At 42.0% G+C, this 24,844-nt stretch overlaps 1 protein-coding gene across 1 annotated transcript; it reads left to right on the top strand.

The window, feature by feature from the left end:
• The first annotated feature begins 129 nt into the window (after positions 1 to 129).
• LOC119387788 (ecto-NOX disulfide-thiol exchanger 2) lies at positions 130 to 24,844 on the top strand. The gene is made up of 13 exons (XM_037655302.2): positions 130 to 289; positions 412 to 544; positions 3,940 to 4,112; positions 4,922 to 5,057; positions 5,970 to 6,176; positions 6,888 to 7,142; positions 7,853 to 8,065; positions 13,849 to 13,955; positions 16,853 to 16,973; positions 17,265 to 17,272; positions 17,564 to 17,761; positions 19,263 to 19,398; positions 20,949 to 24,844. Exons 2-13 carry the CDS (start codon positions 412 to 414, stop codon positions 21,158 to 21,160), a joined length of 1,899 nt encoding a protein of 632 aa, XP_037511230.1. The 5' UTR covers positions 130 to 289; the 3' UTR covers positions 21,161 to 24,844.

Here is a 24,844-nt window from a genome sequence, read left to right as displayed (position 1 = left end):
TTTTTAGGTTGTGTTCGCTTTATAATTTTCAAATAGTCTCGTGAAACAAAAGCCGGGGTGGCAGGGCGCGCTCCCACGCGGTAGCCGGTCACACTAGCGTATCGGATGTGCTTCCTGCGGGAGTTTAGTGAGTTTAGTTTTCAACTGCGGCAAGAGCGTCTGCTGTGCATAAACGATATTGATCAAGCAGCTAAAGACCTCCTTCACGCGCCCGCATACTCGCTGATGGGTCCGTGAAATAGAAGCGTTCGCGACTCACTGCTCTCCTGTGCCCGATCGACGCATAAAGGTAAGCTGAGTCTATCGGCACTGATGCATGCGCAGATGACAAAAGGCTCGCTCCCCTCGTCTTCCCATTCCCGTAGCATGCTGCATGGTTACTAAAATAGCCCGCTGAATATCTGTTTATAGATGATGTCGGCGGCAGCGGCGGTGTGTGGGGGATCTCCTGTCCTGCCTTCAAGCACGGTAGACCCGGCAACAAACGATGCGCCGCTGGAATTTGCGGCACGAATCAAGACAACTGTGGCACCCGAAGGGCTCGGTGAGCACTTGACAGATTTATTATGCGAGTGGTGCCTCTATCGAATTCAAAGGCGGCCCTCGCTTGAGAGCTGCAGCTGTCAAACTCGCGAATACTCTTATAATTTTATTGCGATCGTGTGTCATGAAATGCGTCTGAAAACCTGGCTGTTTTACCGCGTATTTCATACCTATCCGTGTCACGACCCTGCCAGGTAATGCAGATATAAAGAGTGCCGTACTTCTACGCTCGGCGCAGAAGTTTCGATCGCCGTAGTCAAGTTGCAGCCGCCCGCATCACGCCGTACGTCTGTTGTTTACACCACTTACATGGCCGCCTGGTGGTATCCGCGCGAGCTCATATCCTCATTCATCTATCGATTTTTCGTTACTGTTTTCTTGCTTTTGTTCACGTGCATTAGCGCGCGCTGCACTCGTGTTCTATTGACGTTAACGTTTTGCGCCCCTTCAATGTGCCTTGGCCTTCGTGCGCAATTCTGGTCGTTCGTATTTTTGATGTTTATCGATCGATAAACAGCTAGACGTGATGTAGAGATTTTTCTGTTACAATTCTGGCATTTTTACTGCCTAAAATATGTACCGAAGATGCATCACAACATTAACTGTAGTTTTGATATACAACTAGTAATAATAATAACCGCTGCAATTGCATGTGCTGGTGATAGCTGTAGGATAAAAAATGTTCAAATGTTTAAACATTGTTGGCGAAGGAGATATACAATGGTCAACTTAAAATACAGCTTCTCCTCTTTTTTTTTCATTCAGGGTTATTACTGTTATTACTAATCTGACAATTGAATATATGTTTCTTTTGCCTACAATGTTTAAATGTTTCGACATTTTTATTCTACAAATACCATCAGCGATAGATACAAATGCAGTGGTTTAAAACGGGGACATAAGGGCTTTGCAAAGAGTAAGGACAGCTCGACAGGTTCTGTTTCGCTAAAATTCTTAAAACTGATAGCACGACAAAGTTCAAAAGAAGCGGCAGTTTCGTTGATTTAATGCTTCATCGAAGTGAACTTTCTTTCACGTTCATACGGCCATCAATCTGGATGACATGTGTCAGGGTTTACAGTGCATGGCTTCAAATACACTGTCCTGTTTGCTTTCTTTTTTAACTGCTGTAGGCCCTGGTTACAAGAGAGTGAGCATAAATCCATGTGCCTATTTATACAGTATAGTGAGGACTATAGTGGCAATAAAATTATAATCACTGAAAATTAAATTGCTTTGGTACCCTATTTTGCATATGGTGATCGTATATTTGTCTTTAGAAAAATTATGCTTTTCTTCTTTTATGTAAGCACTCTGTTCTACCATAAAAAGTGATGACATTGCCGAATTCACGCATACCACTTGAACTTATAGTGCGAAACTACAATGATGACCAAAGAGGAAGACACAGTGGACAAGTGCTAATGTTTGTCCCTATATATATATTTTTTACTTTTGTGGTGTAATTTGAAGTATGGATACATTTCCAGTGTGCCCAGCATCATTGTTCCTTATTATTAGTACTCATTATTGTTCAGGGGACTATGATGCTTACGTTAATATTGACAATAAAAATGCAGACATGTTGAGACTTCTTACGGTAGTTCACTCTGCAATTGTTTCATGATATGCTGCATAGCTCCACTTGTTTATTTTAGAAAGAGTGAGGGCGGCTATTCGGAAGTTCAGTGTGTTTACTATTTCAAGACTACTAGAAACACACGCCATGCTATTTCAATAACCAATATTTCAACCTACCAAAGTCATTGGCTTTGTGGTGAAGAAAAAATGCCAAAAGGCTGCCTGCCAGTAACCTGCACCTGCCGGATCACATTCTAATTCACTGTCACACAGGCATAATATCTTTAAAAGACTGAGAATTCATTTTCCTCGACCAAATTTTTTACGGCGCAGCGAAAAGCTCCCCCTCAGTAGTGGTTAAACATGCAGTGGTTGATTCCGAGCGCGTGGATATTTTGTAAGAATTTTTCGATCTGAGGAGCCGGCAAAAAATTTTGAGTGCCTCCTCCAGCAACGTTGAGATTGGATAGCAATTCCGATAGCCTTCCCAGCAAACTGTTCATTATGCTCAATGTTCTACTTTCACAGGAGTGAGTGCAACTGTGGTTAACCACCCTAATTTTACCATTTTCAACCGTTCTTTAATATAAAAAGCCAGTAGAATAATTTTCCGAACGTTCATCGTCACGTGAAATCCCTTTACTGCCTCGCGGGCCAGGCGCTTGTGGTACTTCTCCAACTTGTCTACAGGTGCCAGTAGTCCCTCAGCTAACTTTTATGCTGGTTGTGGCCTCTGCGATTAGCTCCGTCAATGGAGCCAACCGCGGAGGCCACGACCAGCATAAAGGTTAGCTGAGGGACTACTGGCAATCGCGGAGGCCACGTACTGCTGTACGTGAGTATCGGAACATACGTCAAGCGAAGGTGGTGCCACTGTTTTGCTCACTACAAATGAAGGTGTATCGGCACATTTTAGGTTGGGAAAAATTACAATAAAAAAGTGTACTGTATTTCAACACTTATATAGAGGCCATTAACCATGGGCATCAGTAAAAGGTCACGTGATTGCCATCATATGCATCTTCGCTTTTTTGCTGCGTGAGGTGCCAAAAGTGACTTTAGTGAAGAAATAAAAATATAAATCCGCGTCTAATGAGAAAAACAGGGCTCATTTTAGCCAATACGATATACAATCCTTCCATTGGCGGGGTTATCTAAACTCGAGTTTTGAGCAGTTGTCTGTCCCTTTAAAGGCCAACTCCGGCGATTTTTCGAGGTCGATGGATCTCAATGAAATTCGCTGGGTACGTTCCTTTGCACGTTTCCATCATTTATGCCAAATTACAGGCTTGAGACATGCGCAGATTGTTTGCAAATGAATTTTAAAGATTGTCTGCAAACGCCCTCCTGGCTTGCCACAATTATTGACAACATTACGTCTGTGACTTCAGTATCGGGAAGGCGGCGGAAGTGACGCAGCCGAGGGCACCGCTAACTTCGGCGCTTCGGCCGCTACTGCGAGCGTCTGCTGTGCACAAGGCGACAGACAGCGTTGGTTTGGCCGGTGCTTCGCTGGTCGTGCCGGCTGTCACAGTTTTCATACTCTGCGCCGGCGTGACCGGCATGCCTTGCACGACTTCCGGTTCGTTCGTAACAATGTCTACGTCACACGTAGACAGTACACTCGGTTGGGTTTCAGTTTCGGTGTTGCGCTTTTGTGCTTATTTAAAATTATTCTCCAATTTACCGAGTATTTCTGCTATCGGGCCCGTAACAGGAGCGTCTCAGGAACATAAAAGCACCATTACTTTGACATGGCCAAAAAATCGCCGGAGTTGGCCTTTAACAAATGAAAATTCTCATGTTTCTGCATAGGACGTCCTGTGGGAGCCACATTTGGGAGCTTTGCTGCTGGTCTAGCTGAAGGAGCCGCTGGCCTTCCCTCATTGGCTAGCCTCATGGGCAGTCCAGCACCATGGGGTGTTCCCCCATTTATTGGCCTACCTGGAGACCCTGCTCTTATGGGAGTCGTCTCTAGCTACAGTCAGGTAAGCATTAGGGGTGTAGCCCGAAATTTTTTTCTAGTGGTTTGAACCGCCCTTTATGTATGTTCGTACGGGGTGTGTTTGTATGTGTGCATGTTTATATACGCGTGCAAAATTTAAAAACTTGGGCAGGGGGGGGGGGCAGTGTTGGACGCACTCCCCCGGCAACGCCAGTGGTAAACATGCAAAGCATTTTGAAGAAAAGATGGCCTTGACACTTCAGTTTCTTTCAAATACGTAAATGCCCTTCAGTAAGGCACCTTTCTGTGCTGGTTTGGGCACAAACAACGAAAGTAGCAATACTAAGTTGTTTGTGTTTCTTTGTGTTGCCTTTTGTGTGGTAATTAACGCAGTAAATTAGTTGAGGAATGACGTAGTGCCTGTTTTCATGGACCTGATCTTTTCTTCAAGTCTGTCAGAAAGAAACAGACCCCTTCCGGAGCACTAACATAATAGTGGTGTCTTGGTGCACTTCTACAGTAGCAATTGCTTGTTTGCTAATTAGGTGTGGCATGACAATACTCTGCACTCCCACGTGTGCAGAGTATTAACACATCACATTTTTTTTCATCGTGGAAAAATTTGGTGCATTTAGATTTCCCAGCTTTTTATGGTGTGGCATTGCCGAGCAGTTAGCACAGTTTTTGGTGTCATTATATAGCTGCCAGCCGCAGTGCTGTTGTGGTCTTCTGACTTGTCACTGTTATGTATTATCAGATCATGTAGTCATATTTTTCTGTTCCTTGTGCAGTTGAAGGCAGCAGGAGTGAAACAGTTATGACAACATAGTAAAGTGCTTCACTTGCTTGCAGTGCCCACAGTTCAGTTTCCTAGGGCCGCCTCCGGAAATTGGACCTGGAATACTTCCAGCCAGCGTTCTCAGCCCAAATGCACCTGTGAAGGAACTGCTGAGGTTTCCAAACTGTGTGCTGTATCCTCCAAAACCAAGTGAGTGTTTGCCCTTTTGAGCCTGAAGAATAACTTGTACCCCTTGAACGTTAGTGAAACCCTTTTGCCTTCAGGTAGCACTATAGTGAAGAAACATGTGCTTTTCTTCTGGATGAACTAAAAAAAACTATAACCCGTCTGATGCATTTTACCTTGGTAAATTGTTCATAGCTTATTTGACTGGTTGTTTCAAAGCGTTCCAGCAGTGTTTTGACAGTGGTGCATGACAGCAACTAATGTTTACTGAACACGTGTGGGATGGAATAGCATACAGTGAAACAGAAACAATTGACATTTGACCGAATTTTTCTCGTAACGCAGCTTTGAAGCTGTTTAGCAAAACCATAGCGGACTGAGCACTCCCATAAATTTGAATATGGCATCACTGAAATTGGCGCTGCAACGAATTTATTAAAGGCTTTAAATTCTTTTGCAACCTTTATTACTGAACGTGGTGAAGTGAAGTGTTCTCCCCACCACTTCACTTCACCGCCCATCGCTCCATTTGTCCTTCCGAATGTGCGCCTGAGAAACCAGTAAATAGCATCTGTGCATGCGCAACGCCAGCGAGCCGTGGCTCCCTCCACCTGGTTATGTGGAAAGGAGTCTGAACACCTGGCCTTGTAGTTTCAAACATCGCCAACTCCCGTGCCAGTGCCAGAACACAAGCGCTTTTGTTTCCATTTTCTATGTTCGTCATAGATGTCACAAATGCGTGGCCAGAAATCCAGTGTGGATTTGTGTCGAACACAGGAAGCTTAAAAACCTGAGATTCCCAAACATAACATCCCCCCCACCGCCGCTCTCAAAATGTCCACCCCTAAAAAATTTCTGGGGGGAAACCTGAGTGTGTTTGACTGCATATTCACAAGTGCGGCATATCGAGCACTTTTCCACTGCTGGCACGTGCAGATATGCCACCACCAGCTACAAGAGAGCGACCCCCGGGCTGCCGCACAGTGTTTGTGGGTGGCCTGCCCGAGAGCTCGACAGAGGAACTGGTTCGAGAGGTGTTCCAGCACTGTGGCACCATCACCACAGTTCGCATGAGCAAGAAGAACTTTTGCCACATCCGCTTTGAGACCGAAGAGCAAGTGGATCGTGCCATTGCACTCTCAGGTCAGTCTAATTTGAATTGCGCTATGGCCAGCACAACTTTTAGCATCTAAAATTACTTTGCAAAAATTGCCAAATTTGTGTCTGAGCTTATTGCGAAAGCTTTGTAACGGAACATAAACGAAATAGGAGGTCACTTAGTCTTGGTGGTATGTTTGGTCATTCGTAACTATGAAGCAGTCACTTGCATTACTGGAGTGCAGTTAAAGAATCGCTTTGAGTGTTCTATCGGTAAAAATGGATTAAATTTTGTTCCGACAGAACCATGTTCTTAACATGCCAAGTTTCAGGAAATTTCATTGAGCCAACATGGGCCATAATAAGAAAAGGTACTTTGGAATCTAGGTGGTCACACTGACGTACTGCTGTTGGAGTTTCGGTATGAAATTGAGGCTAACTGTACTTTGACCTTCATTTCTCATATGATTACGGACCTGTGATTGTGGAAATTATCTACGATAGACGTTTCATCGAACTAGTCTAAACCATTAACTTAGTGTCTCTCTTTATCAGTTCCTTTAAATCAGCATTTTGATGCAGTCACACTGTGCACATCATACAAAATATTATATATTCAAGTGTAGTGGCTAAATTTCTTTCATTAACTGCAGGAATATATGCAAGCCTCTCATTGACTTCTTTTGTGGCCATCATAGTAAGTGAAGAAAAGTTATGTTGCGTATAGTTTTTGCCACCAGTGAGTTGATGCTGAAGTGCTTATTTCTCTGGTCCAGGGATATAGGATGAAAATCCGAGACCAAGAGGAGGCCAGCCACACAGGGAGGCTGCACGTGGACTTCGCACAGGCACGAGATGACCAGTACGAGTGGGAGTGCCGCCAGCGAGCCTTGCAGCGCGAACAGCGTCACCGAGAGCGGCTGGATCGTGAGCGGTTGCGGCCGCCTTCGCCGCCACCTGTCGTCCACTATTCAGACCATGAGGCCCAACAGCTGACCGAGCGGCTCAAAGGTGGGTGACTAGCACGTTTCTGCCTGTGTGATGGAGAATGTGTGTCCATGTTTGTGAACCTATACGTTTCTTTCCTCTCAAATTCACCTGTTTGGTTTGGTGTTAGAATGTTTATTAAACATCATGGGACTTGTAGTACTGTAATCTCTATGAGCATCACGTAGTGGGTATCTGGGTAATATGGCAACTCTGTAGCTTTAGGAATAAGCTTTCAACTGATCCACTATTGCTGGGTTTATGCTTGTCAGCACCACTGCTACATGACTGAGAAACAAATGATTAAAGAACAACCCATTGCATAATACTGATTTAGTCACAGCTACATGGCACCAACAAAGTCTATGCATGTGGAAGCCGTCCCTGTGATTATGCAATTACATTGTGTCTGAAATGCACGTCACCCCAGGAACACGAAGTTAATGATGGAGTCTTGACAGCAGCTGGTTGTCATCACTCAGACTATGCAGTCATGAAAGGATGATTTGGGATAATCGGCTTACACAAAACAAACTCAAGAGTAGGTAAATGCAGTCTCATGCTTTTATTTCTATCCTTCTATATTTGCATTCCTGTGTGCTGACCGTCATTAAGCAGAGATCGTAGTTAAGCTTCTCGATGGACAACCACGTACGTGCCTATGAAGCTTCCGATATTAAAAAAAAAATTTTGTGCCTGCAGTTGTGAACAGCTGGCGGCCTTTTTTATTGCAGGGGACGAAACCTTCCAAAAGGCAGTGCAAGTGCTGACAGTGTGGCTGGACCGTGGAGAGTGCACCAAGCGCAATGCAGGCCAGTTCTACTCGATGCTGCAAACGGCCAACGGTCACATCCGCCGTCTACTCCAAGAGAAGAAGGACCACCAAGAAGCACTGGACAAGGCTCGCATCCTTTTCGCCCAGAGACTTCAGGGGATCCTTGTCCAATGTGAGTTGTGTGTTGGCTGCTTGCTTGTTGTTTCCACATGCTAGTGTCAACTCATTGCAAGAAGGTTGAAAACTTAGGGCAACAACAGTTAAGAGTTCTTTCACATTTCAGTGCACACTTGTTAGCACGTTGACTTTACACAGAGATTGTAATTTGCAGTCTCATTTGTTCATAACAGCAGCTTTGCAGTTGTAAGTTTCATCGCTGGCCTGAAATATGCACCAGGTACCTGTTTTCAGCATGTATTAGACTGCAGTCACTATTGGATTAGAGCCATCTCTGTCTTGTTCAAATGACAATGCATTTAGTATTCTGGCATCCACAACTTTAATGCCTTAATATTTTTTTTCTTCAGTTTAATTGCACATTTACTTGCCTTTCATATGGAAAATTATTTGGTAGGGGTGTGCGAATATTCGAAATTTCCAATATTTTTCGAACAATGTTTGCCATTCGATTCGATTTGCACAGGAATATTACTATTCGAACTATTCGAACTTCCCAAAAACAAATGCAGTCATCGTCCGATTGAAAGTGACCCCTTCAGATTTTCAATATGCTTCACCTCATCACACTCTCGTATTGCGGCAAAGCTGCCTTTCAAGCTGCTTTACGGCCGAACTTAGCCAAGACACAGTCAACGTCCGATTGTAAGTGGTCCCTAAATTTTTAATATGCTTCACCTCATTACCCTCTCGTATTGCGGCAAAGCTGCCTTTCAAGCACCGTTACGGTCGAACTTAGCCAAGAGACAGTCAACGTCCGATTGGAAGTGGTCCCTAGATTTTCAATATGCTTCACCTCATCTCACCCCGGTATTGCGGCAAAGCTGCCTCTCAAGCTCCGCTACGGTCACCAAAGTATTAACTCAAGAAAACGTTGGTTCCAAATTGGAGATGAAAGATGTGGCAGAGGTGGGGGCTCAATTAATGCTGTTTTGGACCTGAAATTTGGGCAGGAAATCCGAAAAATTGGAAGCCGAAGGTTTTTAGCATCCAAAATTTCAGATGTTCTTATATATTGACGTCTACGAGGCAGATTTGGAACTCCGGACTTGAAGGGAGCACACCCTTGTCCGCCACATCAGTTGGGCTTCCACAGAAGTTGAAAGAGAAGGAGAGGCTGAGGAAATGACATCTTTGCCCATCACATGTAAAGTGTTGTCGGCAACACTTTGGTTGCACCAAATCATGTACATAAGTAGAATTTGGCCTCTACATTGCCTCATTCTTGATAAGACAACTATGAAACACCACCCCACCAGCGCTTCATCAACCTAGCGAAAAGAAACACTTTCATGTTGCTATCTCATAAGAATATGCTTAGGAATCCTCTCTAACTTTTTTTTCTGCAATTTCGCTTCGAAGTATTCGGAAAATATTCTAGAAATATTCGAGAAATATTCGAAAAATATTCTATTCGATTCGCACTCGCACTTCAATATTCGAATTCGCTTCGCACCCAAAATTTTGCTATTCGCACAGCTCTATTATTTGGTCATTGAGAGGAGCCAGGAGTGTGTATACATATATCTGGCTGGCAGCACTTGTGCAAGCATTGTGTCGGACAAGAAGCTCCAACATGGTCTTGTTTTTCTCAGCTCAGATGTTTTGCATTTGGCACAGTACTGATATGTAGACACAGTATGTGACACATTTAAATATACTACACTGGCACTGTAGAACTTAGAGAGGTAAAAATGACAAGCTTTGCAGCCCTTGCCCTTACATAGTATACTAGCTACTTCATTTTAGTGGGGACACTAATGTCAACTCCATCCATAAACTTTTTCTTTCTTGCATTTTTTTAATGAGTTTCATGGCAGGTGGAGTGTGAGAGACTGGAAGGCTGCTGCATAATCTAGTTTAATGTGGCTCATCTTCAAGCAGTGAACAAAACTCTTTGGTAGCATACCTCACTTGCAGACATTAGGCTTGTTAGGAAATCCTGAGGCAGGGTGGAGCTGTATTTCTTTTTAGCGCTTTGCTGATATCAGTTAATTGTATTTGAAACACTACATGTCAATTCAACGATGATAGATCGTGTAATAGCTACGGCTGTAAAGTGAAAATAGTAACACTGAGGGCTGTGCCAGGAATGTTGCTGTGTGGGTAGATAGTAACACTGGCCCTCACAGTTGTCTGAATTTCAGCTACAACATTTGCTTGCTACACTAGCTTTTTAGGTGTGCCACGTAAGACGTGCAAGTGTCAATGACAAGTGCAACAGTACTGCAAAATGCAGTTTCTGTGCAAGGTTTCTGGGCTAACAAGCTATCACTGTGAGAGAACTTTCTAATGTTGTTTTCGAGATGCGAGTTTGTGTGTGGCAGATGGAGCCAGTGGAGTGTGCAGGGCATTTCAGTGCATTGAGTGCACAGTGACAGATTGTTTATGTAAATTGAAAACATTATTTTTCGCTTTGTTTCAGAGGGCATATAATTTGAGCTCATCACCCTTAATGTAGTTTATGATGTTCGATATGCAAATATTAGATAAGGCGGTGGCAGCTAATGTTCTATTTTAAGGTTTTACAACAGGCACCCTTCATGTCTGTGTTGTCCAGATGGCTGTAATTTTCATGTGTTGTTGACAGGAGCAAGGTGACAGGACAGTCATAAAAAAAGTGCATGCGCAAAGAGGACTTGCACTTAAGAGTTTCCTGCCTTTTCATGGAAAACGAGCATACTCACGTGCTGTTTCTAATGAGAGCAATGTGCCTCATTCAATCAGCTATGGCATGCACCTTTTCCTCAAAGAAATGGAGCTAAAACAGAGTCCTTAAGGATACAAACATGAAGACAAGGCTTCAAATCACAAATCACGCTTGTCCGTCTTGTGGTTCGTATGGATAGGACAACTGTAAGCATGGTACATATGAGAGGTACATGTTGTGATACTCTGGAAGAAGTGCTTTCATGCCTCCCGTAAAAAAAAAAAAAAAAATTTATTCAACAAGATTACCCGCACATACTATTTATGGCAAGCTCGATGAAAGGTTCTTACAGTTATGTTGCACTAACTGCCACACACTTATCTTCAATAGGAGACATTTCTATAACTGCTACATTGCATCAGAATGGTTTACGTATGTTTTGACAGGTATTAAATTGGAATAAGGGGCACACTTCAAGCCAGTGTACTTTAGTCAGGCATGTGCTGATGAGTTTCTAGAATAATACTTTGGTCGCGCTCCTTTCTGTTGGTAATGAGAGGTAAGAGTAACCTTTTGAAAGTTTCTGGTAACACCATGCAATGTCGCTGCATGAGCCACATTGCACGAATTCACCTCTGTTCTGCAAAATGTGTAAGTATCGTACGTAAAGTGACATCGACGTTCATTAGCACAGCAGCTCAGCTTTGCCGTCACCCGCAACTGTTGCAAGGTAAGTGCAGAACACCAGCGCATCATTATTGCAATGAGGTTCCCTGATATGTAGTTGTCAAACAATATGACATTTTTGGAGTACTACGCCACGTGCAGTTCTGGGCTTGGATGGCACGCACTCAAGTGTAACCTGCATAAAATAAGTGTGTACCATTTTCATCAGAATACCTGCTATATGCAGCATAGATTAGCTGAGAATCCACACATAGCACATGTTTGGTACACACACGCATGATTGCACATGTTCTTCATGCACCGCATTACTTATCTTGCCAAGGAATGAAATGGCCGTTGGGTCAGCTGGAAATCACGTGTGCTGCTGTTATTGCTTAATGTTTTCTGTTACTAAAAGAGAAAAAGAATTGCAAGATGTCAGTGCACTGGGCCAGCACAGTTGTCGATTAGTGTTCTTGCTCTGTCCACAGTAAGCCACCATAGGAAAGCTGATAGTATTACTATAGTCATCGTGATAAATTATTCACAGGAACATTAGCAGGATAAAAAAACGAAACAAAAAACAAGTGGAATAAACAGGAATATAACAAAGCAAAGATTCAATATATAAATTAATCGTGCAGAATTACTCTAACATGCAAAACATTAATACAAGTGTAGAACATTGTGCAAAGGAATATTATAGAACTGAACGTGAATGCAGTATATATGAGCAACTTCTAGATTATATGCAGCACAACTTAGAATTTGGTACACATGCCATTGCACTCAATGGGTGGTTTATAATATAAGTTTAAGTCTGAATACATTTGCAATTGGGGCAGTGCTGCTGATCGTCGCCATGCTTCCAAGTAATGGAAAAAGAGCTGTGGTGAACAAGACAGCACCAGACCCAAAAGCTGGTCGAAGACCGTTCATGTCATTGCTAAGTTTTGCTCAAACTTAAAATTGCGATGTCATCCTCTTGCCATTCTGAAGAGGAAGAGGGCAGGACTCTTGCTATTCTTAAATTGATTAGTGCTGCCCATGTATTTAGTTTCATCCTAGCTCTTTTGCAAGAGTTAGGATGAACTTCGTGATTATTTGCCATATACTTCTCTCGTTGGAGGAAAAGGTCATTGTCTTTGTCAGCAAGCAGATATGCTTAAGATGTAAACAGCATCTTATTATTTTGTGGCTAAGAACATGCAGGAAAGTGAGTGAATTGTACCAACTCCTGTGGCTGTTGGCAGTCTTGTCAGCACCTGCACTTGCTTTCCATTATTTATATCTGCTTTAGAATGGAGAGGGTAAATGTCATACAGGGTGAAAGAAACAGCAATCACACAGCTTTTCTGAGCTGCGCATAAATTGCGATGCCTTATTTTCGTCACTTGGAAGCACTGCACCCATCTTCAAGCCTGTGATGAAACAAGCACAGCAGTACTATAAAAGACAATTTAATGTAATGCTGAAATGTATACTACCCGGTTATATTACGTCTTGTTTTTAGTTAACAAGCCTATGTTGCGCCTGCGTTTTTACACCCTTATTCTCTCAAGCAGGCCTCAAGTTATAAGTTCTTTGTCAATTTAATTGAGTGTAGAATAACAGTGGCTCTTGGTTGGAATTAGCACCATGTTTGAAGTAATGCTCCTCAGCCATTCCTAAAACAAGCTAGTTGCTTGAGAGTTATATCTCTATTCCACTGTCTTCGAATAGATGCTGCAAGTGCCAAGTTACCAACGTTTTAGTAAAAAACTGCTGTGGAGCATTACTGATCCGCTGTGGCTATCTCATTCAGAGGGGCATACGTTGCCTTCCACTTTCAGCTTATTACTATTTATTCAAGATACCGTTTGTTACACACAGTCAATATACAGACAATGCTCACAAAGAGACAGCGGTGTTATTGTTAAGAAAATCAAATACCCAACGCATCTGATTGTAGCGAGTATAATGAATACAAATAAGTGCGTAATACAATGCACAAAAATGTGAAAAGGAAACTATTTAAAACAAAATACAAAATTGTTAACAATATACATCAACACAATTACTCACAAAAATAACGAAACATAACTGTTAAATATGCCAAATTAGAATAGAACTTCTGGATTAGATGTAGGGGAGAACAAACATCTGAGTAATATGTGATGATTGGTCATTGGAATGGCCTAGCTTGTGTGGCAATGGTAGGTAAGTGTAGACACCCTCCTGTCAACCTCTCATACCTGGTCTCTTTCTCTCTCTCTCTCTTTGCCCCTATTCACTCCCCATCTTTCTGCCTTCTTTTTTTTCTTCTTCATCTTTGTTTACCCTCATAACATCACTTTCACACCGTCCCATTCCCTTCGCCCTCCACCCTTCTTGGCCCCTCTCAATGTGCCTGCCTGCACTTCTTGGCCAACTGCCGTTGGCATCTATTAACCCTTTCCCTGCTTGTGATCTGCGGCGCTTAGTGGGACAAATTGAGAAGGTATTTGCCACGGCCAGTCACCAGAAGGTTTGGGACCATTTCACCAAGGCTCAACGCAAGAATATCGATACCTGGCGCAAGCAGTCGGAGGTGAGTGTGTGCATAGCTGCGTGTTTGGGCCAAAACACATATTCCTCCATGTCTGCAATGTGTGCAATGTCTGTGTGGTGAAATAGCTGAGCTGAAGCTGTTTAATCATCATAAGGTGTAAAAGCAGAAATGGATGCAATGCGGTGATGGTGTAACAATGTGGGCAAGGCTTAATCATTCTAAAAGAACATGACATATGCGCATACATGAGAATGACATGTGCCTGCAAAAAGAAAAAAACAAAAGAAAAAGAAAAGAGAAAAAAAACGTGAATGATACCAATGTGCAGATTATGTCATGTGAAGCATGTACGATAGATACGACTGTCATAGCATCTATTAAAGCTGCCAATTCATGCAGAAACACTGTCCACTGTAACATACATTGACAGACCTTTGCAGTTTGGGAAAGTGGTGCTAGTGCCGTTTTCTCGATGTGTAGTCACTTTCAGATCTATCTCTTTCAATGCATATTCATTAAAGAAGTCAGTGGGCAGGATATTTGCTGCTCCTTCATGGAGTGCCTGTGATAGATGGTGTGGTGAGCAAAAGTTAGAGTAACCTCGAAAACGATCAACCAAGAATACTGTCCCTGATTTGCTCGTAGCTATTTGTAGGCCTTTGAATTCTCTTGTAAAGTCTTGACTCGTCTGGCAACCCACTTGGCACAAAAAAAAAAGAATGATAATGGTAAGAAAAGTTTTACACGTAACTGGTGCAGGATAGACTTCAGTTACTTTTTGTAACACTTCAGTATAGAGTGGAATTCAATAGGCTGTACAATGAATCTATTCACATGGATTGCTTAAGAATATTGAGGATATAACATTCCTGTAATGTAGTCCTGCTTCCTTCAAAAATTAGCAATGAGGTGCTTGTAATTTTCCACTGTCATTGATATGGTGTGTGTTGACCAGTATGGTTATTGTTGCATGTTAGAGAAGCCCAGTTGGTCAACATCAGAGGCACCTTCTGCAGCATCTCTTATAGTCTCAGTGTTGTGGGACATTCAGTTCCATTAATTAATCAACATTGCGTATTGTCTTATGTCATGAATTCATGAATTCATCTTGCTCACAAGAATACTTGAGCAATTATTGTCATGCACATTGTTGAGTGCAAAGTGAGCAGTAAATTTACATCAAATCCTTTGCATCATACTTTTTCTTTACCGAATAAAGTATTTATGAGATCAGGAACTGCTTTATTTTTTTGTGTGTGTGCTGGCTGGTATGTGTTGCATGGAGCTCTCTGTCTGTAAGTCTCTATGTGGTTACACTAAAAGCACCGTGCATACTGTGGTAGATGCTTTGCCTGGTGTGAAACATACTAGATCAGGTAAGCTCTGGCCATTTATTCTGTGCTGGCTTCTCCAATGAGTCTGCATGGTTTCACATTTGCATGCACCTTAACAGCCCTGCAGACCTACAAGCAAGATGCATTCCTTTGCATTGAAACAATTTGTGTGTTGTGTTAACACTGAAAATTCAGCTAAAGAAATTAAAGGGGTAAATGTTTGATTGAGTTAGATTAATAGAGAGAAGTGTTGCATGAGAAGATGGGCAACTTCTGCAGGAAGCAGAAGCTTGGTATCAAGAAAAAAAGTATGAGAACAAATTGATAAAAAAGTAACACTGCTTTGAAAATTCTCACCCTAGTTCCCCATAATGTCTTAGATTTTTGGCATCATTAAGGCAAAAACACTTAATTGTTTACAAAATAGAAATTATTATGTTAAAATTTAAAGTTATTGCATTAGTGTATGAAGAAAAGATATGTCGATGTTGTATCGACCAAAAAAGAGTTAATAGTTTGTTATCTATTGTTACTATTTATTAAGAGGAAGAACACATAAATGAAATGCAAAAGAGCCCACAATAGGCCATTCTTATTATTCATCAACGACATTCATAATACTAGCATTACCAGTGGTTTCCTTTCTTTTGAAAGGGCCTTTTCGCGTGTGTGTGTGTGTGTGTGATACACAGTACTGCATTTTGATACAAATTACTTGAAGGGGTAGACATTATAGGCATGGCCATTTGCAGTGTGTGGTTCCATAATGAACTAATCCTACTTATTTATGTTGTAACTAATTAGGAAGGCACATGCCGGAATTTTTTTGCCATCGTCAGTTGTTGAGCTGGGTTCGTTTAATATGAATCTTAAGATTAGCAGAAGTTAGGATATGTATCCTTAAAATTTTCCTTAAATAAACGAATTGGTGTCCACTTTTATATCACAGTGTACAAGGGACTATTTTTTTGTTAAGTTTTTGGAAAGGTAATAAGTGAAACATTGCGTTTTCTCATGCCCTCTTGTAAGCAGATAGTATGAAATTAGTGCTAGCCTCAGGATCTTGTAAATGGACGTGGCTTCAGCATGACCCAGTGTCCATAGTATTATGTGGCCCCAGGCACGTCTTCATACCCCTTCCCCCCCTCCCCTTGTGACTTTTTACCTGAAGGCCGACATGGCAGTTTTGACCTCAAAGGGGGTTTTTGCTTGTAACTTATGTTTGTAAATTGCAACTTTGTGACATGCTTGCTGAAAATTAACATCATTTTTATATTTCTAATCCACTTTTTTACATTTTTGTCAATATGCCAAATTTTTTCTCTTTGCCTGCAAAACGCCCTTCCCCCCTTCCTCCTGCTTTGCCATGCGGCCCCCGCCTTGTTGGCTTTATGCAACTCGGCCCTTCACCTCAAAAGGTTGATGACCCCTGGTCTAGGGAACAAAGTTATGTACTATGTACTAGTACTAAGGAACAAAGCTATGTGGGAAGTTGCAGATGAGCCTTTGTGACATGTATTTTACATAAACCTGCAAATCACAGAAGTGATTGTCATGTAAAGGTGGCAGTCCTCTGAATCCATACTATGTCTCTCTTTGTAGGAAATCAAGTCTGCACATTTGGCCGATGTGTTGGACAAACGCCAGGAAGATGAGATGGACCTGAGTGATGAGGATGAGCCATCACCCGCAAAGGCAGCCAAGATTTTTGAGAGTGGCTCAGGTAGAACTCACTCTCTTGTTTTCCTGTTAGCTGTGTAATTGCCTGCTTGATAGAGAAGGGCTTCACTGCTAGCACCAATTTATCACCACATGCTTTCCATGTTGCATATTCGAGTGCTACTATGAATCACTCTTAGTCACTTTTGGAAGCACTTTCACAAAACTTAGGGCTGCTCTTTAACTGTCAGTGTGTTTTTTTTATATTTATCTACCTTCTTTTATTCTTCCTTCCTTCTCATTTTGTGCATACATTTGCATTTATCTACATTCGCACATACATGTGTGTGGGTAGAAGGTGAAGTCATAGTCCACAACAGATTATGTTTGTGCTGAGGTGGCACAATGACTACGGATTGAGTCTTCACGGGTTCTATTTGAATCAAGTAGCAGTCGAGTTCTGCTGGGCTGTGCACAGCAAGGAGACGAAAGTATCTTTTCATTTCGCATTTGCTTCCTAGGCTGCTTGACATAAGCAGAGCTGCAACAGCCATCCCACTGACATGCTCTGTTTCACAGTAGCCTCGAATGTTATAATCTGCTACTTCGCAGATGGCGATGGCAGCAGTGGTGTAGGAAATCTGACCACGGAAGATGAATCGTCATCAGCGACCTCGACTGGCCCTGCAAGAAGAGTGCGACTCCCTTCGGTGCCAGCTGGAGGCGTACCGCAACGAGGCACAACTTCTCAAGGCTGAGCAAGAACAGCGGGATCAGCAGCTTCACTTGCTCCAGCAAGCGTTGCAGGGCCTTCAGCAGCAGCGTACCAGGGATTTACAGGACCTGGAAAAGGTGCGCAGCTTCTCGTTGCTTGTCCTGTCCACACACTTGCGTTGAAGCTGCCACACTGCCACAGTGCATTGAAGGGACAACGACAGAGAAGTGCATTACAGTCTAATATAACAAACCTGCGCTTGACATGATCATATCTCCACTATATTATTATTCACTGTGACTTTATGGTATTTGCTACATGTCAACCCCGGATAAAATGCCTTCTAGATTTGCTTCATTATATCCAGTGATTTATTTCTTCATGTTCATCGAATCGAGGTTTGACTGTTTTCTTCTATATTTTCAAAGCAGCATAAAAGAAACACATCATACAAAGACAAGACATGATAGAAAACTGTCATTGACTCAGTAGCAGCATGAAGCTTAAAAGAAGCCAGTACTGGTGTCATCAGAAAAGAAGTTTTACAGTAGAAGAAAAATTTGTTCTGGTTTTGGTATCAAACCTGAGACCAACACTTTTTAGTGATATCATTCTGCTGCCCATAAGGAATTGCAAGTGGGTTTTAATTGTTTCTTTGTGCTAGATGACAAGTATTCCCTTTCGCAAATTTTCTTCAGCTCATAGATTCCAGGCAGAGATTCAGCAAGCAGTGACTGAAGTGCACTAGAGTTTCTCTTGTCTACCCTTCCTAAATAGGCTGAACTGTACACTGCATTTTGGCTGGAAGCCGCATTGCTCACATTTTAACTCAGCAGAAAGCTTAGGTATGTGCACTGAATCACAGACTAAAAAAAAAAGTTGTTTGCGAAGTTTTTAGGTGTACAGTATTTGACTTTCTACATCTATGTGAGAAAAGTGGAGTGAACTCGAAGTCACAACACTGATGCATTTTACCATGTAATCAACGTGTACCTCTCACTTGATGCTTAGATAAAAGTTGGGTGTGCAGACACCGAAACAGGTACAGTGGACTGAAGGGACCAGTAAAACCTGAAGGGACCTGAAGGAACCTGAAGCGACCAGGAAAATATGTTCCATTTAACAAGAGTTCCATTTACTGAGAGATGAACAAGGGTGCAGAGTACAAGTACGAAACCAATCATATCATAGGCAGTTGTTCCATTAAGCAGCAGTTCCGTTTAAGAGATTTCTGTTTACTGAGAGTCTACTGTAAATGTAAATGATCAATGCAAATTTTGGCCCAAGCTATGCAGGTTCTTAGACTGGTGTGAAGATGTAGCCATGATTACAAGGAAAGCTCTAACATTTTTACAAGCCACTAGGCTAGATGCATGACTTTAGAGGTTCCGCAGTATAATAAAGTTGTGTAGCATGCACACTCTTCTTTGTTCGTTGTCATAACATATCAGTCTTCTTCCTCGTCTCCCCTTACACAATAGCAGTCTGTAGCACAAGCCATTGCACAGGCCTCTCTGTAAATAAATTCTCTCTCTCTCTTGTAGATTTCAGTAGTAAATTTTTTTTCAACAGTATTTGGAAGCCCTGGATTCTTGAATGTGGCTAACCTGCCGCTCTGTTGTTGCTTTGTGTGCACAGCTACGGTCATCCAAAAACGGCTCAACACCAAGTCCCGAGAGGGAGCCATGCTCCGCTTCTGGTTCCCGGAATGAGGTGTCTTCGTCCACTCAGGTTGCAGGGATAAGAATCACTGAAAAGGATGCAAAGTTGATCGGTGAGTGCCGTCATTTGCACCAGTGACCCGTCCTTTATTAAGCTGGACAAACAATCCTGCATGTACACCTTACAGCTCTACAAAAATTGGTTCAGTAAATGCATACCAGTCTTTGTCCTTTTTTTTTTTCCATTGCCTGATATAACTTGTCCTATGATCAATAAACTTCATATTTGCCTGCCAGCATGTGCAGCCATCGCCAGAAGTGTCACCCACAAAATAAGTGGTCCAAGTCTTCCAACTTGTATTCAGTACTTATTTTAAAAGTGGGCACAGGAACCACCATGACCTACTTTGTAATTGATGAAAGATCTGCTCATGAACAGTGGTATGATTTGAAAACTGCCATTTCAGAACTTGAGTTGCTGTATAGCATTTAAAGCACATTCACATAATGGCAGTCCCATTTGCTTCCATACTGAGAAATATGATGTAGAAAATCGCACTCTACTTGAAGATGGTTCAACGCTGTCTTCATAGCTCATTTTTCCCTTTAGGAAAGTGGCCTGCATCATCTGGTTTTTTGTCAGATGTTAGCGTTGTTTGCATTTACATTTATGCACCAATGTGCTGAACTTGGTCGTGTTAAAATAAAAATGCTGACAAGTTGCAGTTTTACCATGATATGATCCTTCCACAGGAAACCTTGGTCTGTTGTGTTGTATTTGCTGAAGGCTTGACTTTTACACATTGGGTTGAGCTAATCATGAGCAGAAGTTTGCCAAGTTTGCAAAAAATGTGCTGTCAAATTTTGCATTTTGGTTCTTCCATAGCTCAGAAAAACCTACTAAAAGAAAGCACGGTGAGCTTTACATTGGCAGTGTGCAATAGGTAATTTTATTGTGTCACAGTCATGTTCCTGTTTACTAGAGGATAGGTGATAAATGAAGATTGAAATGTTTCTAAAGCCAACATTTCGACTGGGACTTCAGGGCCCCTGATGAGGACGAGTACTTGTTTTTTAAAATTGGTGACTTTGTTCTTTTCTGACACCTGTCGATGACTTCAATTATTGATCGTGCTCCGCATGTCTTTGTCTTGCCTAGAGTATAGGTTGTCTAAGGGGGTGTTTTGCGTGTCATGCTTTAAGGGGACACTGAAGAGAAAAAGAATTTTTCTCATATTAGAAAATTGCTCTTTCGCAATTTCAAAACCACCACGCTTGCTTCGAGAAGACACTTGGTGAGCATGAAAAAAGTAAGTGCAGGTCGCGAGGCCACCAAGCATACCAAGCATATAGCATACCAAGTTTCAGGCAATTTTGTTCTGCTAATGTTCGCAAAATACATAAAGTACACTTTGAAATCTGTGACATCACATGTCGCTATTTCGGTGCAGAATTTAAAAGTGAAACTTTGATCTTCATTTTCTGCTCTATTAATAAACCTATGATAGAGAAATTAACGACCATTGCAGTTCTTAGAGTACAATTTATCAATCTAAATTGATTCGTTGTTCCACTTTTGTGTCCCTGTAAATGTGTGCACTTAAAGCACTTTCTCATTGCACTTCCACCTCCGTATAACAATGCCCTGTTGTGGTTCCATTAGGTTTGGTGTCCATGTTCCTGCATCTGCATCCTGATGGCGCTAGCCTGGACTATCTGTGGTCGTACGTGCACACCCGGGAGCCAGCACTACAGCCGTGTGACGTCGAGGTACTCCTTTCCAAGTTCCCCACCCTGTTCCCGCTCGAGGTCACTGGTGTTGGTGCCACTCTCGAGAGGCGATGGAAGTTTGGCGGATTCGCACCGTCTCTTTGAAATGCTTTTTTTTTTGTCTTTGACCTCTTGTGGTGTCATTCTGTCAGACAAGAAAGCACTTGCATTCTTTCTCTTTTCTTCGGCCTACAGATTGTGCAGCACCGCAGTATTATTTCACTTATATTGTATATGAAGCATATCTGTTGAAAAAGTATGCTTGATGTTTGTTCTCACTGACCTGCGTTACTCATTGAAGCTTGTGTAGCAGGGTGCAACCTGCCTTATGTGTCAGTGTCTCTCAAGCAAGGTTTGACTGTGCCTGTCAAAATTCTTACAAATTCGTGTGTGATGGACGGGGTGATGGACAATCAATCCATTGGCAGTTTAATTCAGTGTAATTTTCTTCACATGCCAGTGCCAGCTTTTCTGCTTTTTTTTGCACATTCAAGTAGCCTGTGCATGGGAATACCTGGATATGCACTGTTTCTCAGGCTGTTATCCAACAGTCACACAATACGCATACCACAGTTGGCAAGAAATAATGGTGCATGCTAGTCAAGTGTAGCATTGTTTTATTTTTATTCTTGTTAAATGGCATTGTGTTTTAATTAATGGCTTTTGTGTGCTTAATTTTTATATTACATGCATGCATGAAGGCATATACAATTCTGTATACATACTACTATGCATTTGACTGTAACCCAATGCGATGTATGCTTTGCTTACTCTTGGCATTTTATAACAGCAGTCTATGGTGTTATGTCTGTCTTGGTGTTTTTGTCCTGTTTCAATGTTCATTTTTACTTTAGCAAAGTAGGATTGTGTTGTTGTTTTGATGAGGGCAAAATGCAAACACCTGCATGCTTAGATTTAAGTGCACGTTAAAGAACCCCAGGTGGTCGAAATTAATCTGGAGTCCCACACTCATATCGTCGTTTTTGGCACGAAAAACCCCAACAATTATTACTATTTTATTGCAGTGATGCTTTGTGTAACACTTGTCGTCTGTTAGCTGTCGGTTATATGTGTGTGGAAAACTTGAGCGGCAGCTGCATTCCAAAGAATGTGTGTTACATATGGCAGATGCCGGTAGCTCCAGAGGGAGCGAGGATGGGCCTTTGTATGAAGAGAGGGCACACGAAAAAGTGGCAACTTTGTGCTCCGTTTATAGACTCTCCTTGCCATGCATGACTGCAAGATTTGGCTAAGCTGTTCACGGCAGGATGTGCTTTCTGCTGTATGTGTTTTTCCACCAAGCATGAAGGGTGGTTCAGGACCCCTTTAAATATGAATCCTAAAGCGTAAGCTTCCTCATTAAGTGTGCGAATGTGTGAGCCCCTTCATGACAATGTGCAAATGTTGCCACTCATTGCCAAGAAAGAAGCTGTTGAAATGTGATAACTCCACTGCAAACAAGTAATTTTACAGACCGCATCATTGCATGAAGACTTTTCTTTGTACGTTTGAAGTAATCCCATTGTTTTTACATCCATCTCTCTGTTCTTAAAGCTTTCCTTTTGCACGTCATCGCGGTTTTGCTGACTGGTGCAAGGGGGTGTTGTAGGATGCACTTGTAACATTCGTGCTGATTGGGCAGTGGCGTGTGGCGTTGTACCACCCGTTTATTTGTCCTGCTTTTGCCTCCACATTTATGAACATTTTTTCCAGTTTTCTATTCAAACAAACTGCAAGCAAACTGATCAATGCCTACTTTTGCATCAGTGCACCGGGATTCTTGCGAGATTGTGCAGCTATTGGGTAGAGTAGGAAGCGCAGAAGAGAGTGTTTTGAGTTACCGTAGCTGTAGAGATTGGCAGGCCTTTCTATCTTTCTATTTTTGGGTGTCATAGTTCCTTACCTAACCAAGCCTAACCCTATCAAGGCTCAGTTTTACATGAGCGGTTGCTGAATTCGTTCTTTATTTCAAATCTCAGCATAACATGGTTCGGGTGATGTTCAAAACTGAATGAGAAAACCTTGTTTAGCGTAACAGCCTTGTTTCGGTTATTTGAATCCCTTCAGAAAATAAAATTACTGTCTGCGTTGAATAGCCTAGAGTTAATGCTTTAGCATTTTGGCTGATTTTTGCACGCAGAAGTAGCTGCAAATGTTTTAACTTGAGAACTGCAAGGTTTTACATCTTTACCTTTTTAGAAACACTGTAGGAAGTGACGTAAATTACGAAAGTCCAAAGAGCTATAGTAAGGGAAGTCGAGAGATTGCTTCGAGATAAGTGTACTGTACTGTAGCTGCTAGTTTTCTAGAAGCCAATTTGTAGGTGATGCAGCAAACACACCTACACATCACCTGGTTATAATACTCCCCAAGCTGATATGCCAAAGACGCAGTAATACTGCCTGCTCATATATACAGCATGCCTCGGCTTTGTTAGCCAGCATTTAATGTCTTTCGCATGGATGAACTTCTTAAGTTCATGCTGTTTGTGATGGTCAGGAGAGTGTAGAGTAGTAAATGTTTTCAAGATAGAAAGGTGGGATGGATTATGACTTTTCCAAAATGCTGTACTTTGGTGATGGCAAGTAACGCTTTTGTGCAGTGGTTTTGGACAGTCTTTAAAGGCACAGTTCAATGTTGTAATGCTTGAACACATAAATGTGTTTTCTCGCACGGCTCTTGCTGATGCATAGAGAGCAACTGCAGTCGGAACATAGTTATACAGAGTCTCATCCAACACAGAAATACTTTTTTGATATCTGTGTTCACTGTATCAAGGTTGGACTGCAGTGTGTAGGAGAGGCATTTTAGTCTGTTGCAACTAGCTGTTTTAGCTAGCTGTCATAATCACAGTAATAAGCAGCAGTGTAATTACAGCTTATGCCTACTAACTGACCTAGCAAGTGTGGTTGGCTGCGAGTTGTTTATGCATCCATATTTTAGGTGGCCAGCTTCAGGTACTTGGGCTTGTGCTTTGATAATGTGTTGGTAGTAGACTAGTTTTCTTGCTAACATTTACAATATATTAACGCACCGCTTGTCATCACGTGAGTGCTATGCTCCAAGATGGCGTATGTCTATATGTCGAGAGCATGATCACACAGCTAGTGCTTATTACATCAGCTGTACACGATATAAGTATGGCAATTAAAACTGTGTTATTGGAACACTGAACATTTAAAAGTGGCATGTCTAGGTGTTGGAGCTTTCTCTAGTATGCAGGGTGAGATGCCATGTATGAAAATATTGCAGAAATCTAGCATGTTGAGTTTAAACTATTTTAGCTGTGAACAGTGACTGTGATTACAGGTTGTGCATCCATGTTCCTTCGTGTGTGTTTGCCTTGGACAAAACATTATGTCACAGGCGTAGTTCACAAGCACCTAATACGATAATGATGCAAGTCACGTGAAAATATATTTAGGAGCTGTCACCACAGCTGTTTTATCAAGTGGATGTGATTTCTCACCATTCTACTCTGTAACTTTGTGAATTTCAGTATTGAAAAAGGACAGTAGAGCCTAAGTGGCTTGTATGAGTTATCATAATTACAAAATGATTATAGTATAACTATGGATGATTATAATTAACAGTGTCTGTATCGGGTAGCAGGGCCATGCTCACTCTATTGCTGAGGTAAATGAGTTCTGTAGACACAGGATTAAGTTTACAAGCAATATTATGCAAAAAGGTTCTCGGCAAATTTAGCAAGTATTTAGCAAGAATGGCATGTCATTCAATTTAGGTGGCTTTCAGCAATGTGCAGCCATAATTATGCATAGACGTATA

The sequence above is a fragment of the Rhipicephalus sanguineus genome, chromosome 3 (genome assembly GCF_013339695.2).
Source record: "Rhipicephalus sanguineus isolate Rsan-2018 chromosome 3, BIME_Rsan_1.4, whole genome shotgun sequence".
NCBI lineage: Eukaryota > Metazoa > Arthropoda > Arachnida > Ixodida > Ixodidae > Rhipicephalus > Rhipicephalus sanguineus.
Note: the sequence above shows the minus strand (reverse complement) of the source record. Positions and strands in the feature narration are given on the sequence as shown.

Coding starts and splice junctions, on each gene's coding strand:
- LOC119387788 (XM_037655302.2), top strand. CDS start 412: ATGATGTCGGCGGCAGCGGCGGTGTGTGGGGGATCTCCTGTCCTGCCT. Junction 5,058..5,969: donor GCTGTATCCTCCAAAACCAA/GTGAGTGTTTGC, acceptor TGGCACGTGCAG/ATATGCCACCACCAGCTACA. Junction 17,762..19,262: donor ATTTACAGGACCTGGAAAAG/GTGCGCAGCTTC, acceptor TTGTGTGCACAG/CTACGGTCATCCAAAAACGG.